Here is a 23435-nt window from a genome sequence, read left to right on the forward strand (position 1 = left end):
TTTGTGTAATATTTAAATTAGTTTCATCTGAAACATTTAAGTGTGACAAACATGGAAAACAATAGGAACTCGGGAAGGGTGCAATCACTTTTTCACACTACTGTGCTTAAGTGGCCTGTAAGTGTAGGTGTTTCATTGAGTTAAGACCTGGTGACATTAGTGTTTCTAGTGTTTCTTTTCCAACAGAATAAAACACTTCAGTTTTTAAATAACCACAACACAAATCATAGATCTTTAAGTTTTTATAAGACTTATAAAAAAGAAAAAACATAACACAATAACCAAGGCATGTCATACATTGTGTTTTTTCTTTGTTTCTCTGTAGAGTATTTACAAAACTGCCTTATGTACAGATAGCAACACCTCGTAAATGGAGAAAGCTACATTATGTCTAGCACAAACAACCAGTTAGCTCAATGATAATATATTTGTTATGTACAATGTAACTGGCAAGGCTAGAGCGAGATAAGGTCAAAGATTCTGCAAAAGGTTTAAATTACTTCAAGTATCCATTTTGAGGTTTTATGGAGGTTTTACTCTGATGGACACAGATTTCCAGCAACACTGAAAAATAAAAATCTGGTCGAGCTGCAAACTGTGTAGTGTGGCCGGGAAAGGACAGAAAGAGGAGGAGGAGCTCTAGCCATCGAAAAGGACAAGACAGACAATGCAACAAAAGTGGTGCCACAGAACAATCACTCCTCTGATAAATGCCCATTTTTTAAGTAACCTTTAACACAACCAAGGGAAATCTCCTCTCCACACATAAAGTGATATCCAGCTTATTGGCCTATAGCACCTTTTTTTACTGCTTTGAATGACAAATGTGCAATGGGCAGAAAGACACAAAATCATAGCTAAAACATAAGAGTTGCTCTGGGCAAAATATTTATCCGTATCCGTTGACGGGAAAGACAACAGGCTTCACAGCAGCTCTTTGTGATTTAACTAAACATCTTAGGCATCCAAATAGAACTTCACAACATTCACAGGCCGTTTAATTGTCGCTGCCATGAAACCCATCGTCTCCATCACAATGAAGATTCATTTCAATTAATAAAAAAAAAACTTTATAGTAGCTTCAAGAGCATAACTCATTCATCATCTCGTACCTCACATGGAAATTAAGGTCCAAATATTATGCAAACAGAATTGCACAGTCAGTTGTGTGAAAAAAAAACTAGGTTGTTTGAGGACAGATCTGGCTATTCTCTTCTCAGTTAGCAGTAGTTAGGTCTATTCTAATTATAAAGCCGCTATGAAGGAAAGTGTGGCCCCCGAGCGCGGGCCATTTGTCCTATTAACGTCTCCGAGTGCAGAAAACACTAATGCTACTTCACAACGTTCATATAACAACACTGTAGGGACTGGTTTCCTCCTGTGTTTACATTTCAGTTTAGTGTATCCATGTAAGAAGAAGGAAAAAAATGTCCATGTACAACACAGCACAGGCTGTGGTCTCTCACGGCACGTCTCAAACGGCACCCGAGTCCAAGCGCACTGTTTTTTGACAAGACTTCCACTGTAACCGTCAAAACCAGGAGCACCACGAATACTCTAGTGTAATTTTAAGACCTTGAAATGGAGCGGCACAAATTTTTCTTTTTGTATGGCTCAAAATGAAATGCCATCAGGTGCCAAATTAGAAGCCACGTCGAAAACAAACCGCACTGCCAGAGAGCGGCGTGAAATTTAAGACCGTCCTCTCAAAATTAGTGCATTTTGTGGGCAGCAGGTACCATTTGAGATTCTGCTCTGATCAGCTGCACCAAAATAAACATCCTACGGGGCTCCCAAACCACGCAAAACCCCTCAGCAGACAGTGAGGGGCTGGGGTTCGCTTTCACGCCGCTGATTCTTCTTCAGTAGCTGAATGCGGTTGTGGCAGTAGAACTTGATGGCTCGCCAGTCGCGGTGATTGTTGACCAGCAGGGGGCACTGCTGCAGGCAGCGCTCACAGTCAGCCTTGGCGGGGACTCGAAGCTCATTGATGTTCTGGGTCAGGTGCTCCTCGACTGCAGCGCGCTCAGCCTCTGACCAGGGACGCTTCAGGACGCCTCGCTTTCCTGCAGCGAACAAAAGAGGAACAGAGTTAGAGGTTAAATGATTTTTTAGAGCTCATACTCTGAATCAAAGTGTGACAGATCAAAAGTTAAAGGTCTTAAAAGAGCACAAAACTTATGGCTGAACTGGAGAAAATACAGAGCTGAGAGCGTTTACATTTCTGTTTTTCTGACATTTCTTTTCCGTGTTAGCATAAAAACTGAGGTCCAATCTTCAGGTACTGATAAAGATCTGGTGATAAAACTCAGGAAGATCCACTTAAAAAGATTTCTGAACTATATGACTAAAAGTAAACTTAATGCAACTGTAAATTTACTACCAGTACAGTTAAATTACAATGTGCTGTAAATTAAGTGAAGGAGAATAATTTTTGGCAAGAGACAAAATATTTCTTTATCAACTGCACACGTAACAGACAACACACTCTTTAATGAGGAGTGATGCAACTGAAACACTTAATTACCACTTAAGTCAGCTCTAGAGAAGGAAGCACTTCTATCAGAAAAAGAAAAAGAAAGAAACAAATCAAACTTGGAGAGAAAAAAATGACTGTGGTGACAAACTGAGAGAAACATTTTGTGCTTATCAGATTCCACAACTGCTGTTTATTGAGATCGCTCTTTATTTGGAGCTATTAACTAAGACACTACTGATTTTTATGTAAAAAATTATGTCCTGAAAAGGGACAGCTTGGTGTGTTTTTTTGCATCCTTTGTGCAGTGATACCGACCATGTCCACTTGTGCTACCAGCTACCAGGCAGAAGCTCTGAAGCTCCTGTTTAAGACCAACGATGGGAATTTCTCTGAATCCTGACAGTTACAACTCGTTTTAAAGACTGAGGGCATCACCACCACCACCTCCAATTGTACATATATATATATATATATATATATATATATATATATATATATATATATATATATATATATATATATGTATATACGTGTGTGTATGTGTGTACACTAAAAATGTGAATCCCCATGATATGATATAATTACAATATGATGTGATATTATTGCAGTGTTTACTACAGTATTGACAAGTTAAACTTTGTCAGTATCCGTTTTATCCAATAAGATGAAGTTATTATCATTCAGTAATATACTGAATTATTAGCAAACCTTTGACAGTCTCTGAGGGCGGTTGCAGTCAGTCCAAGTCAGACTGTGACTGTTTGCAGAAAGGTCTCCTCCTATCAAGTGACCTGTGCAAACGCCTCGTGAACAAAAATGGTTGTGGGTGTCCACCACCCTCAAGCTCTGGGCAACCAATCGGTCACCACAAACTGCGATTGGTCCCAGAATGTGGAAAAAGAAAACATCAATACATTTACCAGGCAGCTGCTGATTTTCTTTTATGTATTTTTTTTGTAGATGCAAGGAGGTTACATCCTATTTTCCCTCATGTGACTGATCTATTAGCTTACTCTAAATTAGGAGATAGCTTTGTCACGCTAAGTGTGTTGAGTGTTGGATGCCCTCTTGTTTGTAGTATTCCCAGAGGATTTTTATTATTTTAATAAAATAGCAATATTTAGTGTTGGTATTGTTACAGTATTTGCAATACTATGCTTTATCATTCCCCAAACCCCTAAATATATCCATTACTTTCCAATAAAACTGAACTAAAGATACTGTACATATGAAACATCTTAATTATTTGCACCTCCTAAATCTTCAACTTCTTAAAGCTCCTTTGGTACATCAAATGTTTGTGACTTCAACAGTGAGCATTTATTTCCTGTAATTCAACCAGTGAACATTCCCTACTGGGATAAAAATGCACCAGTTCACCTTGGGCTTCACTTTGTCTGACAAACAAAACAGCTTGAACCATTCATGTTGTGAAGTTTCTTTCCCTCCTTTTTTCTTCCTCGTTTCACCTTTTCACATTATAATAATGGTGTTATACATGCATTCTTGTTAGGTGTGAGTGTTCTTATTTTTAAATCGTATACACACAACTATCTCATTGCATTGTGCAAATGCACGTAACATCGACACACAAATAAACCTGATTTAGGCTGACCTGTGCCTCTCCTGCGGTTTGTGGGTGGAGGTTCAAGAGGAAGCGGAGGGGGTGGTTGGATGTTCTTGAGCTTCTTGGGTCGTCCGACCCTCCCGTTGTTCTTGCCCTTCCTGACATACAGCAGGGTGGGTGTAGGATTCAGAGCCGGAGCAGGGGCGTGCACCTCAGGCTTCTCCTTCACATTCTCCCCTTCAGATTCTCCCTCCGAGTACGAGTCTGCAGAGTTTCCTGACATGACTGAAAAGAGCAAAGAAGAGAACTTCATCAGCCTGATGTTAAAAATGTCTGTTTCCAATAAACTACAGTCACACTCAATCATTCACAAAAAACTGGAAGAAAGGTTACAATCCAAGGACAAAACATCAGTCATTCACGAGTGGTCCATCCATCTCACCATCCAGTTCCAGACAGATGTGGTTCAGGCTCATTCCTCTGAACAGTACTCCATCCCTCTCTCCACACAGCACGACCCGGCCCACTCTCCCCATCAGGCCTGGGTCCTGGCCAATTCCAGCACAATTCTGCGTCACGTGGTACTCCCTCTCAAGGAAGTGCTCGAGCCTCTCCACAGCGCTGCCTCCAAGCTGTCCGGGCTCCTCTCCTTCTCCAAGAAGCAGCAGCTGAGTTAGAATCGCTACCTGTCGACGAACCCTGGTCTGGGTCAGGGCGCGGGGATTGCGGGTACCGCTGGAGCGAGCGAGGCTGCGCAGCAGATCGGTGCCACGCAGCGGCGTGGCAGGGGAGTGGTAGGGGCGAGCAAAAACGTACGGGTTTGCAGGGTCAACTCCTACATCCTGCCGTGTCTGCAGGAGAAGCTCCAGACAGGGCTCACAGTGAGGAGGTAGGATGAGGGGTTGGACACGTCCTCGTTTACCCTGGACTCCAACTCTGGGGAGGTGAGGAAGCACCATGCGCTCAAAGGGCGACAGGGAGGCCTCTAATGGGGTAAGAGCTGGAGGGGCACCAGGTGGAACAGGAACAGGGCATTGAGGAGTAACACGAGCCCGATATTCACTGATGGACAGCTTAGAGACCTCACACTCACGCCGCCGGTTATAGAGGATAAGGAGCGCCAGGCTGGAGTGGCAGAGGAGGCGCCATGCCTCGGCAGACTGCAGCTGGCGTGAAAGAGACAAGAAGGCCGAGTGCTGCAGCCGGCGGAGGTACAGCACCAGAGAGGACAGAGAGGAGAGCAGGGGCAGCATGTGGTGACGCCCCGAGCCACTGAAAAAAAGGGAAAATTGCGATTTTAATAAAAATATTCATTCACATAATTCACTAAGAGGACTGTTACAGAAATATTCCACAAAGCACCTGTACCAGCTGCCACGCAGGAGTTAGCCAGATGTATGCACAAATTTGTGTATTGCACCTCTACATAAAGCATTTAATTTAAATAAAGCAGTTAGTCATTAAGTTCCAGGTTGTGTCTAGTTTGGGTCACTTTTTAGATTAAAGAGACTCAAAAACAAACTAATTTCATCAAACTAACACTGATGAGTTTGTGCCAGAAACCTGTTTTGGTAGAATATCAAACATCTGGCTACACAACAGGGGTAGGCAAAAAAAAAAAAATCTATACAGCATAGTGTGGCGATACTGTATCGATACAGGAACACCAAATATTGACTTGGACTGACTGCAGTCACTCTCAGAGATATTCTTGAAGGTTTGCAGATAACTTATTTGTTCTTTAATTTATAAATGCAGAAAAGTTTCCACCACAGCATCAGCCTGAATGAGCCTTTGTCAATGAGGACTACTCGAGGGGACTCAACTCAGCTGGCTGCCATATGGTTGTATCCTGCTTATATTAATATAAAACAGGAAGGTGGCTGAGCTCAAATGTAAATTTCTAGTGAATATAAATTTCTTTCTATGTAGACTGCAACAGATAGTTGATTGTTTTCTTTTATAGTTGTTAACTTGTTACTATTCGGCATATTGCAAAACGTTAAGAATGACAATAATATCATATTGTAAGTGAAGGATCATCGTGGGCATGTTCAGTGATTCCCAGCTAATTTTTTTTTTATAGATAATGAAAGTAAATAAAAAAATAAATTAAAAACGGAGGCCGGTGTTATCAGACAACATAATTAATATTTGTGATTGTCAGTGTAGTTAGCATCAGAGGCAAATAGTTTGGAGTTTGTTGTATGTTGTGAGTTCATCATCGCTTCATGTCAGCTTCTGAATTTTGTTTACGCAATGCGTTCAGTGTGTAACGCCCTTAAGTTTTACAATTCATTCACTAAGTTACCTCAGCAAGTCCTTTTCCTTATCTTCTGTCCCACTTTCATCTTCTACCTCCATCACACCATTTTCCTCCTCCTCTTCCTCCTCTTCCTCTTCTTCCTCATCCTCCTCTTCTTTTGGTGGCTGTATCTCTTTGGCCAACTTGGTGCTGAAGGACTGAGGGCACACCAGCTCTACTTCATCCTCGTCTATTGGTCTCTTCACCTCCACAACCTCCACATCCTCTTCATCTTCATCCATGCCTTCCTCCTCCTCTTCCACCTGCCTTTCTTTCTTAAGCTTCCTCATCGCTCCCTTCTTGCACTGCGTCACAGCCACAGGAGGCGGGCTCCTCTTAAGCACCGACACCGGCACTGCATTCTGTCCTCGTGGAGGAGTCAAAACAGGAGGGGTGGAGTTTCTACTGGAGGGAGCAGGAGATTGGTTACCTGACATGAGAGTGGGTGGAGACATGGAGAGATCCTGAACGCTACCTGGTGCTAGATCTGGACCGCGGCTCTGTCCTGTAGACAATTTTGAGCGTTGCTGGGTGTGCGTGTGAGCTGTGGCCGGGTTCGTGTTCTGTGATTGCAGACGGGGCATCTGCGTGTAGCGCTCGACGAGTGCAGAGCAAACATCGGGCTGATGAGTGTGGTGTTTATCTAAGTGGCGGCCCAGTGAGCGGAAGTGGCGTCCACAGTACTCACAGGTTTGGCGCATGGAGTCTATGGAAACTCCTCCTCTGGAGACATTTGCAGTGACACTGCCTGTAGTGTTGGAAGCCAGAGGACCTGGAGGTTTGAACACAGGCTTGGCTGAGGATACAGAAGTGGATGAAGATGAGCAGGGTGGGGAGGACTGTGCTGAAGAATGGGATGAAGGAAACGGACGGTTGTGATGAGGACCGCTCGATGGGGAGACCTGCGGCGGCCTCCCCGGTGGGGTCCGATGGGGCGTCTTTTTCTTTGAAGGAGTGCCTCGACGTTTCTTTCGCCGGCGTATCGCACGCCCACGCGGGCTGGAGTTGTCCTCATCTCCAGCATCCGAGTCACTAGCATCAGAATGGGAGATGGGCGAAGACGACGGGGAGAGGGACCACGACGGGGTGACATATTCCTGCTGCTGTTGTTGCCGCTGCTGCTGGTGGGCGGTCAGGGAGAGCGGTTCATCCTCCTGCATGTGAAAAACAACAACAAGTGTTAGCCTGAGGTTTTTTTAACAGTAGTAATAAAATTACCACAAAAGTTGTTCACTTTCAAACTGAAGTCTTCTGAAGTTCATAACCTTTGTTATTTCCTTCCTGAACCCTTTTTCATTTCCCTTTAGACCAGAGGTCGGCAACCCTCGGCACGCATGCGAAGGGTTAACTGATGGCACGACCAGAGCTGGACTGGCCATCGGGCATACCGGGCATTTGCTCGGTGGGCCGATGGTGATTTTTCGTTTTTATGGGCCGATGTTTTTTTGTTTTGTTTTGTTTTTTTTGTAACGGTATAAACAATGAAAGGCGGTGGATTGGCCAGATGCTGGCCAATGTGTAAAAATAACTCGGTTGTTTGGTGGCGGCTATGGCGGAGCTTCCACAGAGGCCAGCAGGTGGATGAGGGAAAGGGGAGGCAAGAGGAGGAGAGACCCGAGGCGGCCGCCGGTCCGAGTGTCAGGTGAACTGAACTTCAGGTAAGAAGTTTTGACCTGCAGTCTATCTGGGTCAGATATAAACCAAGTTTAGGTGGAGTTTATTTTCGTTGTGCTAACTTTTTACAGTCAGTTACAATAACTCGTACTGCGTACTAGCTAGCATGACGGAGTTTCTATACAGCTGAGCGGGTGCTATGATGTTACTGATAGTGAACTTTATTTTACTCATAAGGTTAGTTAGTAGAGTTGCCAAGCGTCCCATAAAAAATGGAATCGTCCCGTATTCAGAGAAAATATTACGCGTTTCGTATTGAGCTGAAAAAGAACGCAGTTTGTCCCGTACTTCAACTAGGATGGAAAAAGCTGGAGCTATTCTGCGTCTTTACGCTGTCAGCTGTCTCTTCTTCTCTCCCCTCCCTCTCCTGTTGCTACTTCAATCATGAAACTGATCAATGATCAGCTGATCAGCTTTTCTCTCTTGCTTGTTTATCGCCCACTTTGAGCCAGAAAGAGGAAACCAGCGGATGTCGCGTTAAACAACAGCAGCACGTTTAAGCTTGATCAGCTGTTGTTAGAATTTATTTAATATTACTTTCTAGTATCAGCTTATGTTTGCTGGAGCCACAGCTGTAAAAGCTGCTGGTCATGATATCAGTTTGGATATGTGGTGAGAGGGAAACATGAAGATGAAACCAGGAGATGTCCTTACTGAATCATCAGAGCTGAACAGGTGATGGAGAAACAGGTTTACCTTTTGGTGACATGAATGACTTCATTCAAAGGCTTTATGGCTTTTCCTATAATACCTGGTGGGCCGGTCTTTTTTTTTTGTCCCAGTTCAGCCCTGGGCACGACACGCAGTGAATTAATCTAAGATCACATTAACATGTGTATCTCTCTGTTAACAAACATGCCATATTGGCCCAGTTTATTTTTCTTATCATTGTTGTGAGGAGACCATAAATATCATTTGCATTTTCTGTTGTACAGTTCATTTGCAGTTGTGGAGTTCCTGTTATGGATAAAAAGTGTCTTTTTTTGTTTCAAAATAGCTGATAACTATTCGATGATAGCTGCCAACATCTGCGAACAAATATAATTCTATAAAGTTGTTCTACATAGTGTGTAACTGTTAATATAGAGCGTTATTAAATTTATTGCTCATGCAATCACATGGCACACTGACGTCTGAGGAAATTTTAGATGGCACTCATCATCAGAAAGGTTGCCGACCCCTGCTTTAGACATATGTGTTGTACAGATCTGCAAAAATATCCCTAACTTTTATCCTAATCACTTTGAATAAGTGCATTATAGTTAACTGAATTTCTAATAGGTAAGACTGATAAAACCTTGAGGATCAATATGTGCAGGAAAAAAACAAAACAAAACTACAAGTTGCCAAGCTGAGATGCTTTTAGTTCATGACTGCAGCTCTTCTTTAACTGCTGTAAAACACTGAGAGCTACCAAGTTCCAAAGCTGTCCACTATATCACTTATTGGCAGAATTATTATTAGAGTTCATACCAATGAAACTGAAATGTCACTGCTCACATAAATATATCCAAACTAAAGGCATGTTTAACTTTTGTTAGTCTGATTAGTGAAACGCTGTCATGGTACAAAAGCCTCTTTTGCACTAGTTTTACTCACTTGACTCCACTCAGTTTTTAGGGTTTTCCATTAAGTGGTAGTACCTGGTACTGTTTTAGTACCTTCTCATCCGGGGTTCCAAGTGAGCTAAGTCGAGCCAAAACTGTGGCGTCAGTGAATGAGTCATAAGAGTGACTTCTTCACAAAAATCAAACCTGCCATTTTTTAAATCCAGCAATGAGAGGAAGTTGTTACACACGAACTAAAACAGTGGTCCAACGTAGAGCTACAGATGTTTAGCAGCAGGTGTACCATCAACTTGATGTCCACCACTGTTGCCTTTGCGTTGCATACAAATGACGTCACTGGACATTTTGGCCGCGTTGCTATAACAACCCTACCCACACTGAAATGGTCCTCAATTGCAATGGAAAACAACTTGGGCAGGATGCTGAACCTCAAATTGCCACTGGAGTGAGAGTGTGAGATTCATAGAAAAAGCACCTTAAGGCATAAAATAATGCGTTTTATGAATCAGTGAATGGGTAAATGCAGCTTGTAGTAAAAAATGTTTTTTATTTATCAGTTACCATACACTCCACCGTGCTCTTATCTTACTTATCTTACTGTATTTTTGCAGAAAATGCTATTATAGCAATGAAAGTAAAACATGTGGACATCAAGGAGTAATACGACATTGTCAGTTTATTATTTTACGAGTTGATAATATAAAAAATACCAATTTTGCTTTTGTTTAATACTTACAATGTATAGAGAAAACTTTATAAGCCAAATTTAACAAAAAAATTTCATTCATATTTAGAAAGTAGTTTAGGGATATGTGAAAAGACAACCAAGAAATTACTCTAATGTAATGATCCTCTGGTTTTAATGCCATTTGTAAATATTTCATCTTTTGTTCCTGGCAAATCATTTTCTCTGCCCTTTATATGGGCGTGGCTGACAGATCTAAATACTACACTACCCACAAGCCCCTGGTGCCTTTGTATGGAGGAAAAAGAGATTTGTGGTGAAAGTGGAGAAACAGAGAAGGCATTTTAACTGTTGCTAAAACTGCAGAATGACATAACTTAGAATTCAACATAGAATTTAAAAGTTTATTCATGCTGTACGTTAGCATTCCAGCTTGACTAGTTTTGCCACAACAACTTGTTTTGTTTACTTATTGAACTAGAAGTTCAATAAGTAAACTTAAGGGATGATTTTATGAAGACAAGCTCTGGCTTTTAATCAAAACACCTTCATATTTCGTAATGCTTGAAGTTATGATTGAACTGAGAGATTTTCATGTTGGGATATGTGCTCCAACAGTGTCTATTTAAAAAAGTTAATGTGGCTTTTCTTTTGTAGACTTCAAAAACAGCCCCTCCTACCCAGTAACTACATGTGCTGCGCAAAGTCTACTTCTCACATCTTTAAAAATTACAACGCTGCAGGGTTTTTTTGTTTTGTGTTTTACATCACTCTTTGTGCTTTTAGGAACCAAGTGGTGTTTTCTTTTACCTTTTTGATATTGTTGGTCTCGGTGTCAGAGCTGCAGTCATGTTGCGCGGGAGAAACAGTACCACGAAAACCCTGCGGGACACAGAGCACTCACATTAAAACAGCCAGCACGCTCCACATTAATGTTTGCCATCACAATCAGACTCAGCTGTCACTCAGAGAGCACAAGGACAGCCCTCCACAGTTGGCCCAAGGCGCAAAAGTTGATTATGACGCCAAAAGTCCCACTAACGAGCCAAGCAAAAAGAAGTTCAAACAGACCTGCATTCAAACACTGTCAGCTTCTCATAAGCAATTAAAATGGGATTATCAATCATGCTGGAATGCCGGGTACAGAGCAGATCAATTAACCAATAACAAAAATCTAACAGAACGTGAGCCGCCTTGGCTCCACTGCAGCCACTGATGTCAGTTTCTCCATTTTTGTCAATTTAATCTTCCTAAATGGATTCTGGTATCATCATCCTGTTGAATAAATTGATCTGATCTAATGAGATCCATTAAAAGAACAGATGTCATGCAATAACCATGGAGACTGTTGCTTAAGCACTATAGGTAGAAAGCAAGCTGGAGCTCAACCATCACCATGGTAACCCCATGCCTTGCTTAGCTTGTGTGTAACATTAATGTGTGTGCAGTGTGTGTATGTGTGTGTGTGAAACAGGGATACATGTTTGAAGCTGATCCAAGAATGTGAGTACATATGGTTGCCTATCTGAAGCCATTAGTGATATTCTGAGTGTGAATGGCTTTCCTTGACCTATCCTCAACCAGCGGTTGGGTTTGGAATTAAAACTGAATTTCCACCTGAGCTTAAAAGGAAGTTTCAGCCAAAGAGTGTATATAAAAGATGGCTGTGGTCTCCACAGCTGAAAAAAAAATCTGCTGTATATCTGCGTTATTTCTTATGGTCAGCAGGGGGAGTCACTTCTCCAGTTGCGAAAATAAGTCCAGTACTTCTAAGTACTTCTCATTCGATCCATAACCTCAGTAAACATTTTCTTGGTGAGTTTGTGGTGTCGATTGCTAGTTTCAAGTCTTATTAAGATGAACATGATGGCTCACGTTCTATATTATAGTCTATCTGACATTTGATTGACAAGACGCAGCTGCATGAGTGTGCAGTGTCCTTAGTTTCTCAGTCAGATCCACCCCTCACTCATTATGCAGATAGCTGAGCTCGAGGTTTTAAAACAGTGACTATAAACCAAACAAATAGGTGATGTCACAGAGGCTCAGTCCATCCTTTACATACAGCGTGAAGCTTTTTCCTAGCTCAAAATGGGCTCTTTGGGGGTGACTGCGTGTAAGAAAGATGATTGGCCAATATATAATAAGTCTGTGTTACCTTATTTAAATAAGTCTGCCATCTCTGACCACCAGATAAATACAAATCTATTCCATACTTCAGTAAATTACTTTTTTAATGTGGTGGTTTTCCTTTGGGGTGAGCCCAGATCCTTTTTTTGCGGGAGTTTTCTTTTATGTACGCATAAAAACACTGTTTTGTTATAGGCTGGGCTAAGTAGATGATTGAGCTGTAAAGAGAAAGCAAACATGAGCAGCTCCGCTCAATCAAAACAAAATGTCCTGTGGCTGCACTGTGTTGTGGTCTATCCTGGCTACTATTGACGAGGAGACCTTTTTAAAACTAATTTCTCCCTGAGCGACTGATAAACACTGGAAAAAGCAGTCCATCCTTGAACCAAAGTTTGGCAACAAGCGCTAACATTTCATCAGGTTTTCTGCATTGTTGGACTGTCTATAGTATCCCTAATATAAGCAAGCACCAATGTGAGTTTAAGGATGAAGAAGTGAAAAGTCTTGACAAGTGTAATATCTGCCATGACACTGACCAGGTTCTCGCCCCACTCGGTTAGGCTGTAGTCCACAGTGATCTCCTCGCCCTTGGTGATGTCTCGAATGGCAATAACGACCAGTCGCACCTGGTTGCCGCAGTGGACCTCTCGGATACGGCAGTTAGGGGAGGGAGGGAAGGAGCTGGCTGTCGGAGCCGGAGCGGAGGCTGTTGGAGCAGCTGGAGCTGTGGATGCAGGGGTCACAGAGGGGGCCTGAGCTGAAGCAGCGGAGGCTGGGGCGGGGGCGGGGATAGGCGTTGGCGTTGCAGCTGAGGAAGCAGCTGGAGACGGAGCTGGTGTAGAGGATGAGCAGGAGCCGTGCTTGAGTCCGGGGGAGACTTTGTCATGAGTCTGCTCCGACGGACCACTGATGAAGGAGGTGGAGGATTGGAAGTAAAATTCACCTTTATTAAAATAATATTGTTTTTATTATTCTGTTCTGTCCTTATGCTTTTTCCTACTTTCTTAGGACTGGAAAGATGTTGTGTTTCTGCTTTTCTAGCCGTGTTTAGTGCTGAAACAAGTAGCTGCTTTACAGAAAATGTATATACAGTAATTATTATAATTCATCAGTCATTTGAGTCATGTATAAAGTTTAAAAAAACACAAAAAAACACTAAACATGCCAGGAGTTCATCCACCCAGGGTTTACAGATGCTGCTGCTCTGATTGGTGAATTCTGAGTGGAATTAATGAAGGTTAGTCACCATTTATTTTGTCTAGAAGATGGAAAGGAAGTACTATTTAATTTACACTCACCAGGGATGAGGAGCAGGCTCTGAATTGTAGAAAGGACTGTCCAGCATGGGACGTTTATTCTCTCCTGCCTCCTTTCGTTCACCTGAGAGCACAGAAACTGTCAGTGTAAAAGGATTACAAACATGTGCACAGGGAAACACACATGCACACACACAGGGCATCACCCCATCTCCTGGAGCAGCACATACACAAGTGCACATAGCAGCACATACACAGTCAAGCACACAGACACATACACAAAACTAGGTCACATGCTCTGCACCCACACCAGTCACAAACACACACCGACAGATGCAGATACACACATCACACACAAACATGAACACGCACATGCACAGGTCATTGCTGTAAGAATAATAATACACACACACACAAACACACACACACACACGCACACACACACACCTGGGCTGAACCTGTGTTCAGACACGCTCTCCTCCTCAGTGGGCGTTACAAAGACTTTCACGGGCGTCCCTTTTCTCTTCCTCCCACAGCCGCGTCTGCAGAAAACACACAGACCCACAAAAGCACACAATTATCATTTAATCAATCGGCCTACTGGCCAAACTTCACATCAATCAGGTATGATCAATAAACTGATAGCCACCTAATGGATCAATGCAGACCACATTTAGCCCTCCAATATCAGCAAACAAAAATGCACAGTAAGTACAAAATGGTTATTTAAACAGCTCTTCACCGTGTTTGACTGGAACAAGAGGAAAATCTAGCAGAGAGTTTAGGATTTTACACGATCTGCACTGACTGACTCGGAGGAAGTCGCTCAGTCCAAGTCCAACAAAACTCTTGGCAAAGAGGACATAATCATCTTTTCTCACAATTCAGGTTCAGAAATTAAAGAGGGCTCAGAGAGCAACAAATACGTTTTAATTAAGAGGCAAATACATGCCCAGTAATTAGCAGATAGCCATCCTTATATTATATTCATTATATTTCACTGACCTTCACAGCTTTCCAGATACTGGTTGGTATACATGTTGTGCCTGTGTGCTGTCACTAGGGGACAGTGTCAAAAATATGTGGGCTACTCCTGTGGGCTAGCCCTCGGACAAGACCACAGACAGTGTGAAAGACTAATTAGTTATTAACCAATGAGCACGAAGGTTCACAGTCAGGTCTGCACCTCTCTCGTCACATGCGGGTTCAAAACACTGAACTGATGATGACGAAAACAATCGATGACATCACATCCAGCTTTGATACTTTCTATGGAGAAGACTTCAGTCACAACATACAAAGAGCTCTCTGTAGTTCAGTGAAACTTAGTGCTGAAAACAATGAAAACTGTCCACTGCAGCAGCTGGAATGCTGCTTTTTCAATCTTTGATTCTTCTGAAGTGGAAGGGGGCTTTGAGCAATTATTTCACTTTTCCCCACAAAGAAAAAAGTAACACATCCAAAACTTATCTCATGCAAACTGTAAGAACAGCGAGTATCAGTGTCACTCATTACCAGGACACTGTATACATTACACACAATCGTGTTTTTAAAACTGCCATATAAATGTAATCTACATAAAACTTGAAAAATTATCTAAGGGTAGAGATGGAATTTGTGCAGGTGTTCTGTGAACAAATATGTTATTCTTACAGTCATGTTAGAGACCAAATCATGCTGGATGTGTATTCTTGTGGGTTAAAAAGTAATTAATAGTACTCATAAAACAGTTTTCTCAAATTATTAGACCCTGCCTTAATCACTACAGTCTTGTTGTTGTTCTTTGCTCATTAGCACCACCTGTTGATCAGTGGATTAGTCTGATGCCAGCACTGGGATTGTCTCATCATGTGCACAGCATGCACGTGACCACGCATCGAAAAACTGCACCAACAGCGCTTTTAGGATTCAAAAACTTTAGGGTGTACTTCATATCAGAAACAGAGTGAAAAACTAACCACAAATTACAGATGTAAGCCACTTTCACACGTGAACGGAGGACACTTTCTCATGTGTAACACACAACGGCAGATAGTCTTCACTGGACTGTTTCTCACCACTCGAAATAATCAATAATCAATCACTTGCCACATGCGGGAGGAAGGATATATTACTCCCATTCACACAGTCCTATAATTCACAGTGTGTGAATTACATTAGTATTACCCGAGACATTGTTCTGTGTGTTATCAGACATAACGTGGAGTCTATAATAAAAAACTATTGAGACTGCTGCATTCTTACATGCACCTCCATCTGGGCTGCACTGCATGTGTGAAAACATGAAAATTTACTAAATTTAAGTCACAAATTTTCACAAATGAACTTGCAACACTTTCAAATATGGTCAGGGTATTTTAAGCAGCCGTCCTTTCTCACATGTAGCAGGAAACAGACGCATTCACACTACTGATAATATGCTGTGTGGTTTTAGGTAAGGCGACGGGGAGCATGCAATAGGCAGCACACGACGCCTGCTCATTGGGGGTAAACGGCTGCAGACTGAGACAATGTTTGAATAATCCGGCTACACACAAGACTTTGTAGTAGGGAGCTGGTAGGTTAAAGACCTGCCAGTGTCTGATCCCAATGCCTCTGACATTTGCGTTCTCACATTCACCCCGTCTGATAAATCTGCGAAAAGTTCAGGGCTGCATTGCATGTGTGAAAATGGCTGTGGCGTGGGACGTGGGGTTTATTGTTGTAAAGGAAAAAATCCCACTGGTCAAAGTGATATTTAATTTGAATAAAACTTGCCATTAAATGAGAAAATACCACACTATCCTAATCAGCCCGCCACTTTCCTCCCCCAGAAAAAGATTCAGTAAATAAATAAATACAGTTTAAGTACTGTTGAGTGTCAAGGAGCCATAATAAACTAAACTGAGACAAATCAACATACAACACATAATGACTGTATCAATCATAGTAAGAGCCTGCCATCTTGTGAGTGTTTAGACTCGAGACACCCGGATCAAAACTAAAGAGAGTGCCATTACCCCCGTGGAGCCTGAATGCCGCCACCTGTGAGAGCCCAGTACGGCCGTGTGAGATTATCTTCTTCAGAGTAAATCCAACGCCAAAACAGCCACACTCACAAGAGCCAAACTGATTCTGCCTCAGCAGAATCTGGGCTAGTTCTGTTACCACACATCTCAATATTGTTTTCCGTCAGTCTATTTTTCACTCACATGACATTGGAGGCTCTTAAAACTAGGCCATAGGAAGATCGTGCTTTGGATTTTGAAGTGTTCATTACTGTCAGTGCGTGCATGTGTGTGTGTGTGTGTGTGTGTGGGTCTGTGTGTGTGTGTGTTTGCATGCAGACAAGAGAGAGTGAAAGAAAAAAACAGAAGAGGAAGGGAAAAAAGGGCTAGAAAGGAAAAAACTAAAGCAGTAGGAAATAGAGAGAGAGAAAAGTAGGAAAGGGGAGCAAATGAGAAAAAAAACACAGAGACAGAACAGAGGGAGGGGAGGACAGTCACTGAGGAGATATCAACCAGACCCACTGTCTTTCTATTGATCCACTCCACTCCCATCTCATGATACTGTGTGCACATGTCTGTGTGTTTATGATAGTGTAAAACAAGACTGAGCACCTTCATTTGCGCTCACATATGTAGATTTTCTCCCCTCCTCTTGTTAAGCTTCCCTGTGCCTGTGCCAAACAAACACACAAACCCTGATTTGAAAATAAATCTGAAAAAGAAGAGAAACAACCCGGTAATCACCAACAAATCACAATAGAGCGTTTCAACGTGCGTGGAAGCCGAAACGTCTCCTCCACAACAGTTGTGCTCTTCAACTTATCACAACATTTAAAAAACCACATGACCGTGCAGCCGACCAGTCGTTACGATAATAACATCCTCTGTGAAAACCAGCAACCCACACGCGCTTTGTGACAACACTCTGCTGCGTTATGTCGCACACTGACAATTAATATGCTTAGCTTAACAACCAAATATTCAAAATTTAAGCCGGACAAACATGTTCTCAAAACATATTCGATCAATCAGACGTAGCGTAAAAAACTAGCTAAGCTTTTCCAAAACTCTTACAGACTCACTCAACAGGAGTTTTCCAAAAACTAAACAAAATTAAAATTAAATCACAACATGTAAGGTCATAGTTTTATTTTTGTCACTTACGGCATTCAACTGCTGACATATCATAAGAAAGAGAAAATAAATAATCTAGGTACATTGTACGAATAGCACCTGTACTCTCAGTATAACAGAGTTACAAATTTAAGACTTTTCTTTTTTTTGTAAGCATGAGAACTCGGCCATCTGCTTTAATCTGAATACATTTTACAGGAATTGTTATGCTTAAATTCAGAGTGCGCTAGGACTGTGCAATCAATTAAACTGTTCATTCATGAAAGCAAGATAAGTGAGATAAAACGACTATTGTGGCGCTTTGCCGTCTCCTTTACTTGTACCTGCAAATTCATTCCCTGGCTGCAGCAGTTTAGCTCGCTTACATTATAGTTGAAATTTGAACAAATCCACTATTTTTTCAAAGTCAGTGAGAACTCCTAAAAATTCCATTGATCTTAATACTGACCAAAATAATTGTGATTGTGATTTAATTAAGGAGTCACAATACATTATACTGCACTGACCTGTATTACAGTATTCATCTTACAACATCAAGCCCGTTGAGGCAACCGCTGTTGTGATTTCGCGCTAAATAAATAAAACTGAATTTAAAAAATTGCAGAAAACTTGCAGGTTCTGGATGTACAGGAAGGTTTTTTTTTTTGTTAAAATGAGGAGTGAGTTAACACGTACTAAAAAAATGAGTAGAAATCGCACTTTATGTGCCCGGCTGTGATGGCTAACTCTGCTTTCACGCTGTAGTTGACAAACAGCCAGTATTTCACAAAAAAAAAAAAAAAAAAAAACCAGCTTGTGCGCTCCCAAAAAAACGCTTCAATTTGACCTCACGTGGTGCAGTTTCAGGCAGCAATTATGTGGATCGCAGGGCGCGTTGAAGCAAACAAAGTCAAAGAAGCAAATATCGTTACACCCCTGATACTTGGTAACTAAACCGGATGATTAAATAACAACGTGAGAATAACAACAGCATGATGAAGTTATAGCTTATCAGAATATGACTGCAGTCATTGGGGACTCTGCAGTGATGCCTACATACTGCCAGAAACCACTCGGGACAGACAGGTTTAGCTTCCCAACAGGTTAGCAGCTTATTCCCAGAAAACCAAAGTTTTTCTCCATTTATATTTTGCTGGATTATTTTGGGTCTTCTGAGCATCTGCCTGTGTATTCAGTTCTGGTTCACTGAGTTTCTGGGAACTTTCTCGCCAACCAAATCTGTCTCACCTCCACTTCTTCGGCGAGTTGACCCCTCGATATCTCCCTCCATTCCTGTCTCACCCTCTCAATCGATTCTCTCATTCTTCTCTCCCTCCTTCACTCCCAACACACACACACACACACACACACACACACACACACACACCTCGCCAACCCACATGCATGCACAAGTACACAAACAAGTCCATACTCAAGACCCACATATGCGTGAGCACACATACAGACACAGAGCTCATAGAGTCCACATGTGCGCACACACACACACACACACATACACACACTCATCCCTCCCCCTCCCTAGTCCACATGCATGCACAAACACACACACCCACACACATACACCGAGGCACGCAAACAGGCGCTCACACACATGCACTCACACACACCCCTCCCTCTCAGGCTTACAGGCACGCAAACACACTCACTCTCTGACACACACACACACACATACACACAAAGTGCACACAAATATCCTCTCTCTCTAGCCAAGCTCACATGCACGCACACACACATACCCCTCCCCCTCTCGCCAAAGCTCACATGTGTACACACACACACACACACACACACACACACACACATAGGAAAGCTCAGTGAAGCACACACACACTCTTTCTCTCTCCCCAGCGCTCAGTTTCTCTCAAATAACCAAACCCACAGTCTCATGTTCCATCTCTGACACACACACACACACTTTTTCCCTCATTTACACACACACAAAAGCAAGCACGCACACATTCAATCTGTACATTACAGATTCTCAGACTCATGCATATCTGCTACAATTTATTCTCTCCTCCACTGTACGGCATGCATACACACATGTTCCATCAGACCCATTATTCTTTCTCAGTCACAAACAAACAAATACTACGTGTGCTGGCAGATGCAAAGACACACACAACCTCTTGTCACGCAACTGTTTCTGCGCTCCACATACATTTGGATTACGCACAATCTCACACACACTCGTGCACAAACTCACTCAATAAAGCCTCGCGTATACTCTGTCCTTCATGCAGAATATTTTCTCTCTCTCTCCAACACACACTCACACACACAGAATCCTCAATAATAAAAGAGATACAAACACACACACACACTCCTCCCCCTTCTCACATATACCATACCACCCACACAAGGCACACGCACACACACACATCAACATACTTTTCCTTTGAGCATGCACACACATACACACACTGTCCTTTCCTCTTTCATAAACAAAGTAGATGCATAAACACTCTCCTTCCCTCTGTATGACACACACAAACATACTGCCCTTGTCTAGGAGCTACACACACATACAGACACACACACACACACACAAACCTTGTGTCTGTCTCCCCCTTGACACACACCCCTCCCTTTCTTACTGACTGCAGAACAAACACACACACTCACAGACGGACACACACACACACACACACACACACACACACCTCTCCTACCAGAACAAATACACAAACACAGAAAACGCACACACGCAGCATATGCAGCTACCAAGCCTTCTTTTTCAGTTTCCAAGACACACACATACACAACACACACTTAAACTCACCCTCCCCTGCTGTTTCAAAAGCTTGCACGCATGCAAGTGAATGCACACACACACACACACACACACACACACACACACGCATGCACATCCTCACCCTGTCACACACCCTCCCTTCTCTTTTCCTCTCTCTCTCTCTCTCTCTCCTGCTCTCTCTCTCTTAAACACACACACACACACTCACTCACTCACTGTGTGCTGTCTCTCTGTGTGCAACACACACCCTCCATCTTCTCTAGCTTTCTCCTCTTTGACACACACACACACACACACTCTCCCTCTCTAACCCCCATCCCACCCCCCGCCCCACCCTCTGCTCATCACCAACACACACACACCTCAGTTTCTTAAAGACACACACTTTCTCTCCCTCACTACTTTCTGCACCATCTCTCACACACACCTCCCAAAAATAATGTTTACTCTTAAGACAACATACACAATTAACACAATCCTAAACAACTAGCCAACACACACACTCTTTACCAGTCACACATGTGATTGTTATCCCTACTAAAAACACACTGAAACCCACACACTCCTTGGTTTCACATAAACACAGTCCTTCGTGCTTGCTCTCTCTCTCTCTCTCTCTCACACACACACACACACACACACACACACACACACACACACTTCCCTACACTCTCTCTCTCTCTCTCTCACACACACACACATGAACACACAAACAAACACTCACATTCCCTCCCCCACTCTCCTAACACACACGTATGCGCAAACACACTCTCCCCTCCCCTTCTCTGTGCCTCTAACACACTTCCCCTCTATCTCTGTCTCTCTCACACACACACACACACACACACACACACACACACACACAGTTACACACCAAAACACACACATACACTTTTTATATGCTCCTCTCACGTACACACTCACACACACACACACACACACATGTCCTTCACAGTCTCACAATCCTTTCTGTCTCTGTCCCTCTCTTGTGCCTCACCGTAGACACACCTTTCATGCCCCACTCTCTATTAACCCCCCATCACACACACACAAACAAATTAGTTTCTATTTTTCTATTTCACTCGCACACACACTCACAAACAACAACACACACAAAGCACGCACACACTCTCTGAAAAACACATTTAAAACACATTTTCTCTTCTTTCAAACACACCCCTGTCTTCCCAACATACACACACTTACTCATTCCCTCAACCACCAAACACACACACACACACTCCTGTTCTCTTTGTCACACACTCCTTGCACACTGTGCTCCCCCTCCCACTCCTCATCTCTGTCTCACTCTCTCTCTCACACACACACACACTGTCACGCACACACTCTCTCCCCCTCCCATCCCTCACACACACATTCCCTCCTCCTTCCTCTGCTCTAGCACGCACACACACACACACACACACACACACACACACACACACACATATACACACAGAGCTGCTCCTTTCTCTCTCACGCTCTCTCCCCTCCCTATGCGTGTGTGTGTGTCTTTCTCTCACACAATCACACACACACACGAGAGCGCGCCCTACACACAGGCGCGGACGCGCACTTACACAGAGAGATACACACAGGGCAGCTTTGACAGTACACTAATTCCAGCATTTTTATAACTTTGTGACAGTGAGCAGTGGGATTGTGGTGCTGAAAACTTTTGTTATGTACACTCTAACACAGAACGCACTATTAACCTCCATCTTTCCCCCGTGTACCTGGAAAAGTAACAAGTGTGTGATGCATGCGTTATTACTGTAGCTGAAACTGTGTGTCTGTGCTAATTATTCTTCACTCTGTCACTCATCGCACACACACACACAGCCTCTTCAGTGGGTAAATTCACTGTCAGACACAACAGTCGCACGCTCGCTCACGCACACGCGCACACCCCTCTTTGGAGCCGCTTTGTAAGGTGGAGTTAACGCTGGAAAAAACAAGGTGGCACGAAACAAACACGCGAGTTTCTCGTGTAATTTCTCTCAAGTGGACGTTCACTCACTGACAAACTCGACGAATGACCTGTAATTGTAACTTTACTTGCATCAAAACACCCTCACGCGTACATGCGCGCACACACCCACCCGACTCTAGCTGTCACGGGTAGGAAAACACTATCTTGAAGCAGTTTCTTTTTTAAACTATTAAAAGCCTGTATGTCATAGTTAACGGGCTCTCTCACCCCCGTGGTGGCGGTGCTGGTTTCACTCCCTCTCCGTCGCTATCCAGGCTGTGCGGGTCCCGGTACTCGAAGAGTGAGCGTACAGTCTCCGCCATGTTCACGCCAGCAATCGCTGATCTTCGGCCGCCTCACCGTTCAGCCTCTCGCTCTCCTCTCCAGCCTCTCAACTGGCTCACACCAAGGTTATTCCAGACGCTCCCACAGCGGCTCGGTGAAGGGGTGCGACGGCTGCTAAAACACGACTTGCTGTGGTCTGTCACGGCTCCCCAGTCGGCAAACAACGCACAAAGACACGATTTCACTAAACTAGTGTTTAAATTTCCTCACAATAAGAAAATGTTAAATATCGTATCGCTCACTAAATAGGGTGAAGTGGGCCACCCCTACGGGAAAATGGATGCGCCCAGCAAGCAGATGAAAAAGTAGACCGTTTCTCAGAAGCGTGATTAGCTCTTGAAACGAGAGAATTGCAAAATAAATTAAAAGAAAAATATAGTTTCATGTTATTTATTCAAACAGAAGAAAACATAACATAACATTACTCACTTTTACACTCCCTTTTTATCTACGGGTTTACAAAAGAAGCTATACTGCAAAGTGACCAACTTCTGAATGGATTAATAATAATGCTACTACTACTATTACGAATAATAATAACAATAACAATAATAATAATATGACCTTTAAAGTGTAAC

General features: G+C 42.9%; 1 protein-coding gene across 1 annotated transcript; it reads right to left on the minus strand.

The window, feature by feature from the left end:
• Positions 1–227: 227 nt before the first annotated feature.
• Positions 228–22915, minus strand: si:dkey-117m1.4. The gene is made up of 9 exons (XM_031751023.2): positions 22741–22915; positions 14112–14206; positions 13707–13788; positions 12945–13314; positions 11089–11160; positions 6358–7505; positions 4489–5318; positions 4095–4331; positions 228–2066 (listed from the first exon to the last, which is right to left on the minus strand). The coding sequence occupies exons 1-9, from the start codon at positions 22833–22835 to the stop codon at positions 1813–1815; spliced, it is 3183 nt and encodes a 1060-aa protein (XP_031606883.2). The 5' UTR covers positions 22836–22915; the 3' UTR covers positions 228–1812.
• Positions 22916–23435: the final 520 nt, after the last annotated feature.

The sequence above is a fragment of the Oreochromis aureus genome, linkage group 6 (genome assembly GCF_013358895.1).
Source record: "Oreochromis aureus strain Israel breed Guangdong linkage group 6, ZZ_aureus, whole genome shotgun sequence".
In the NCBI taxonomy this organism is placed as follows: domain Eukaryota; kingdom Metazoa; phylum Chordata; class Actinopteri; order Cichliformes; family Cichlidae; genus Oreochromis; species Oreochromis aureus.

Bases quoted from the DNA above. Each gene is read 5' to 3' on its own strand.
- si:dkey-117m1.4 (XM_031751023.2), bottom strand. From the start codon at position 22,835: ATGGCGGAGACTGTACGCTCACTCTTCGAGTACCGGGACCCGCACAGC. The intron at 7,506-11,088 runs GTAAAAGAAAAC...TTTCACATGCAG, and splicing joins AGACCAACAATATCAAAAAG to GAGGATGAACCGCTCTCCCT. The intron at 5,319-6,357 runs GTAACTTAGTGA...CCTTTTTTTCAG, and splicing joins AAGGAAAAGGACTTGCTGAG to TGGCTCGGGGCGTCACCACA.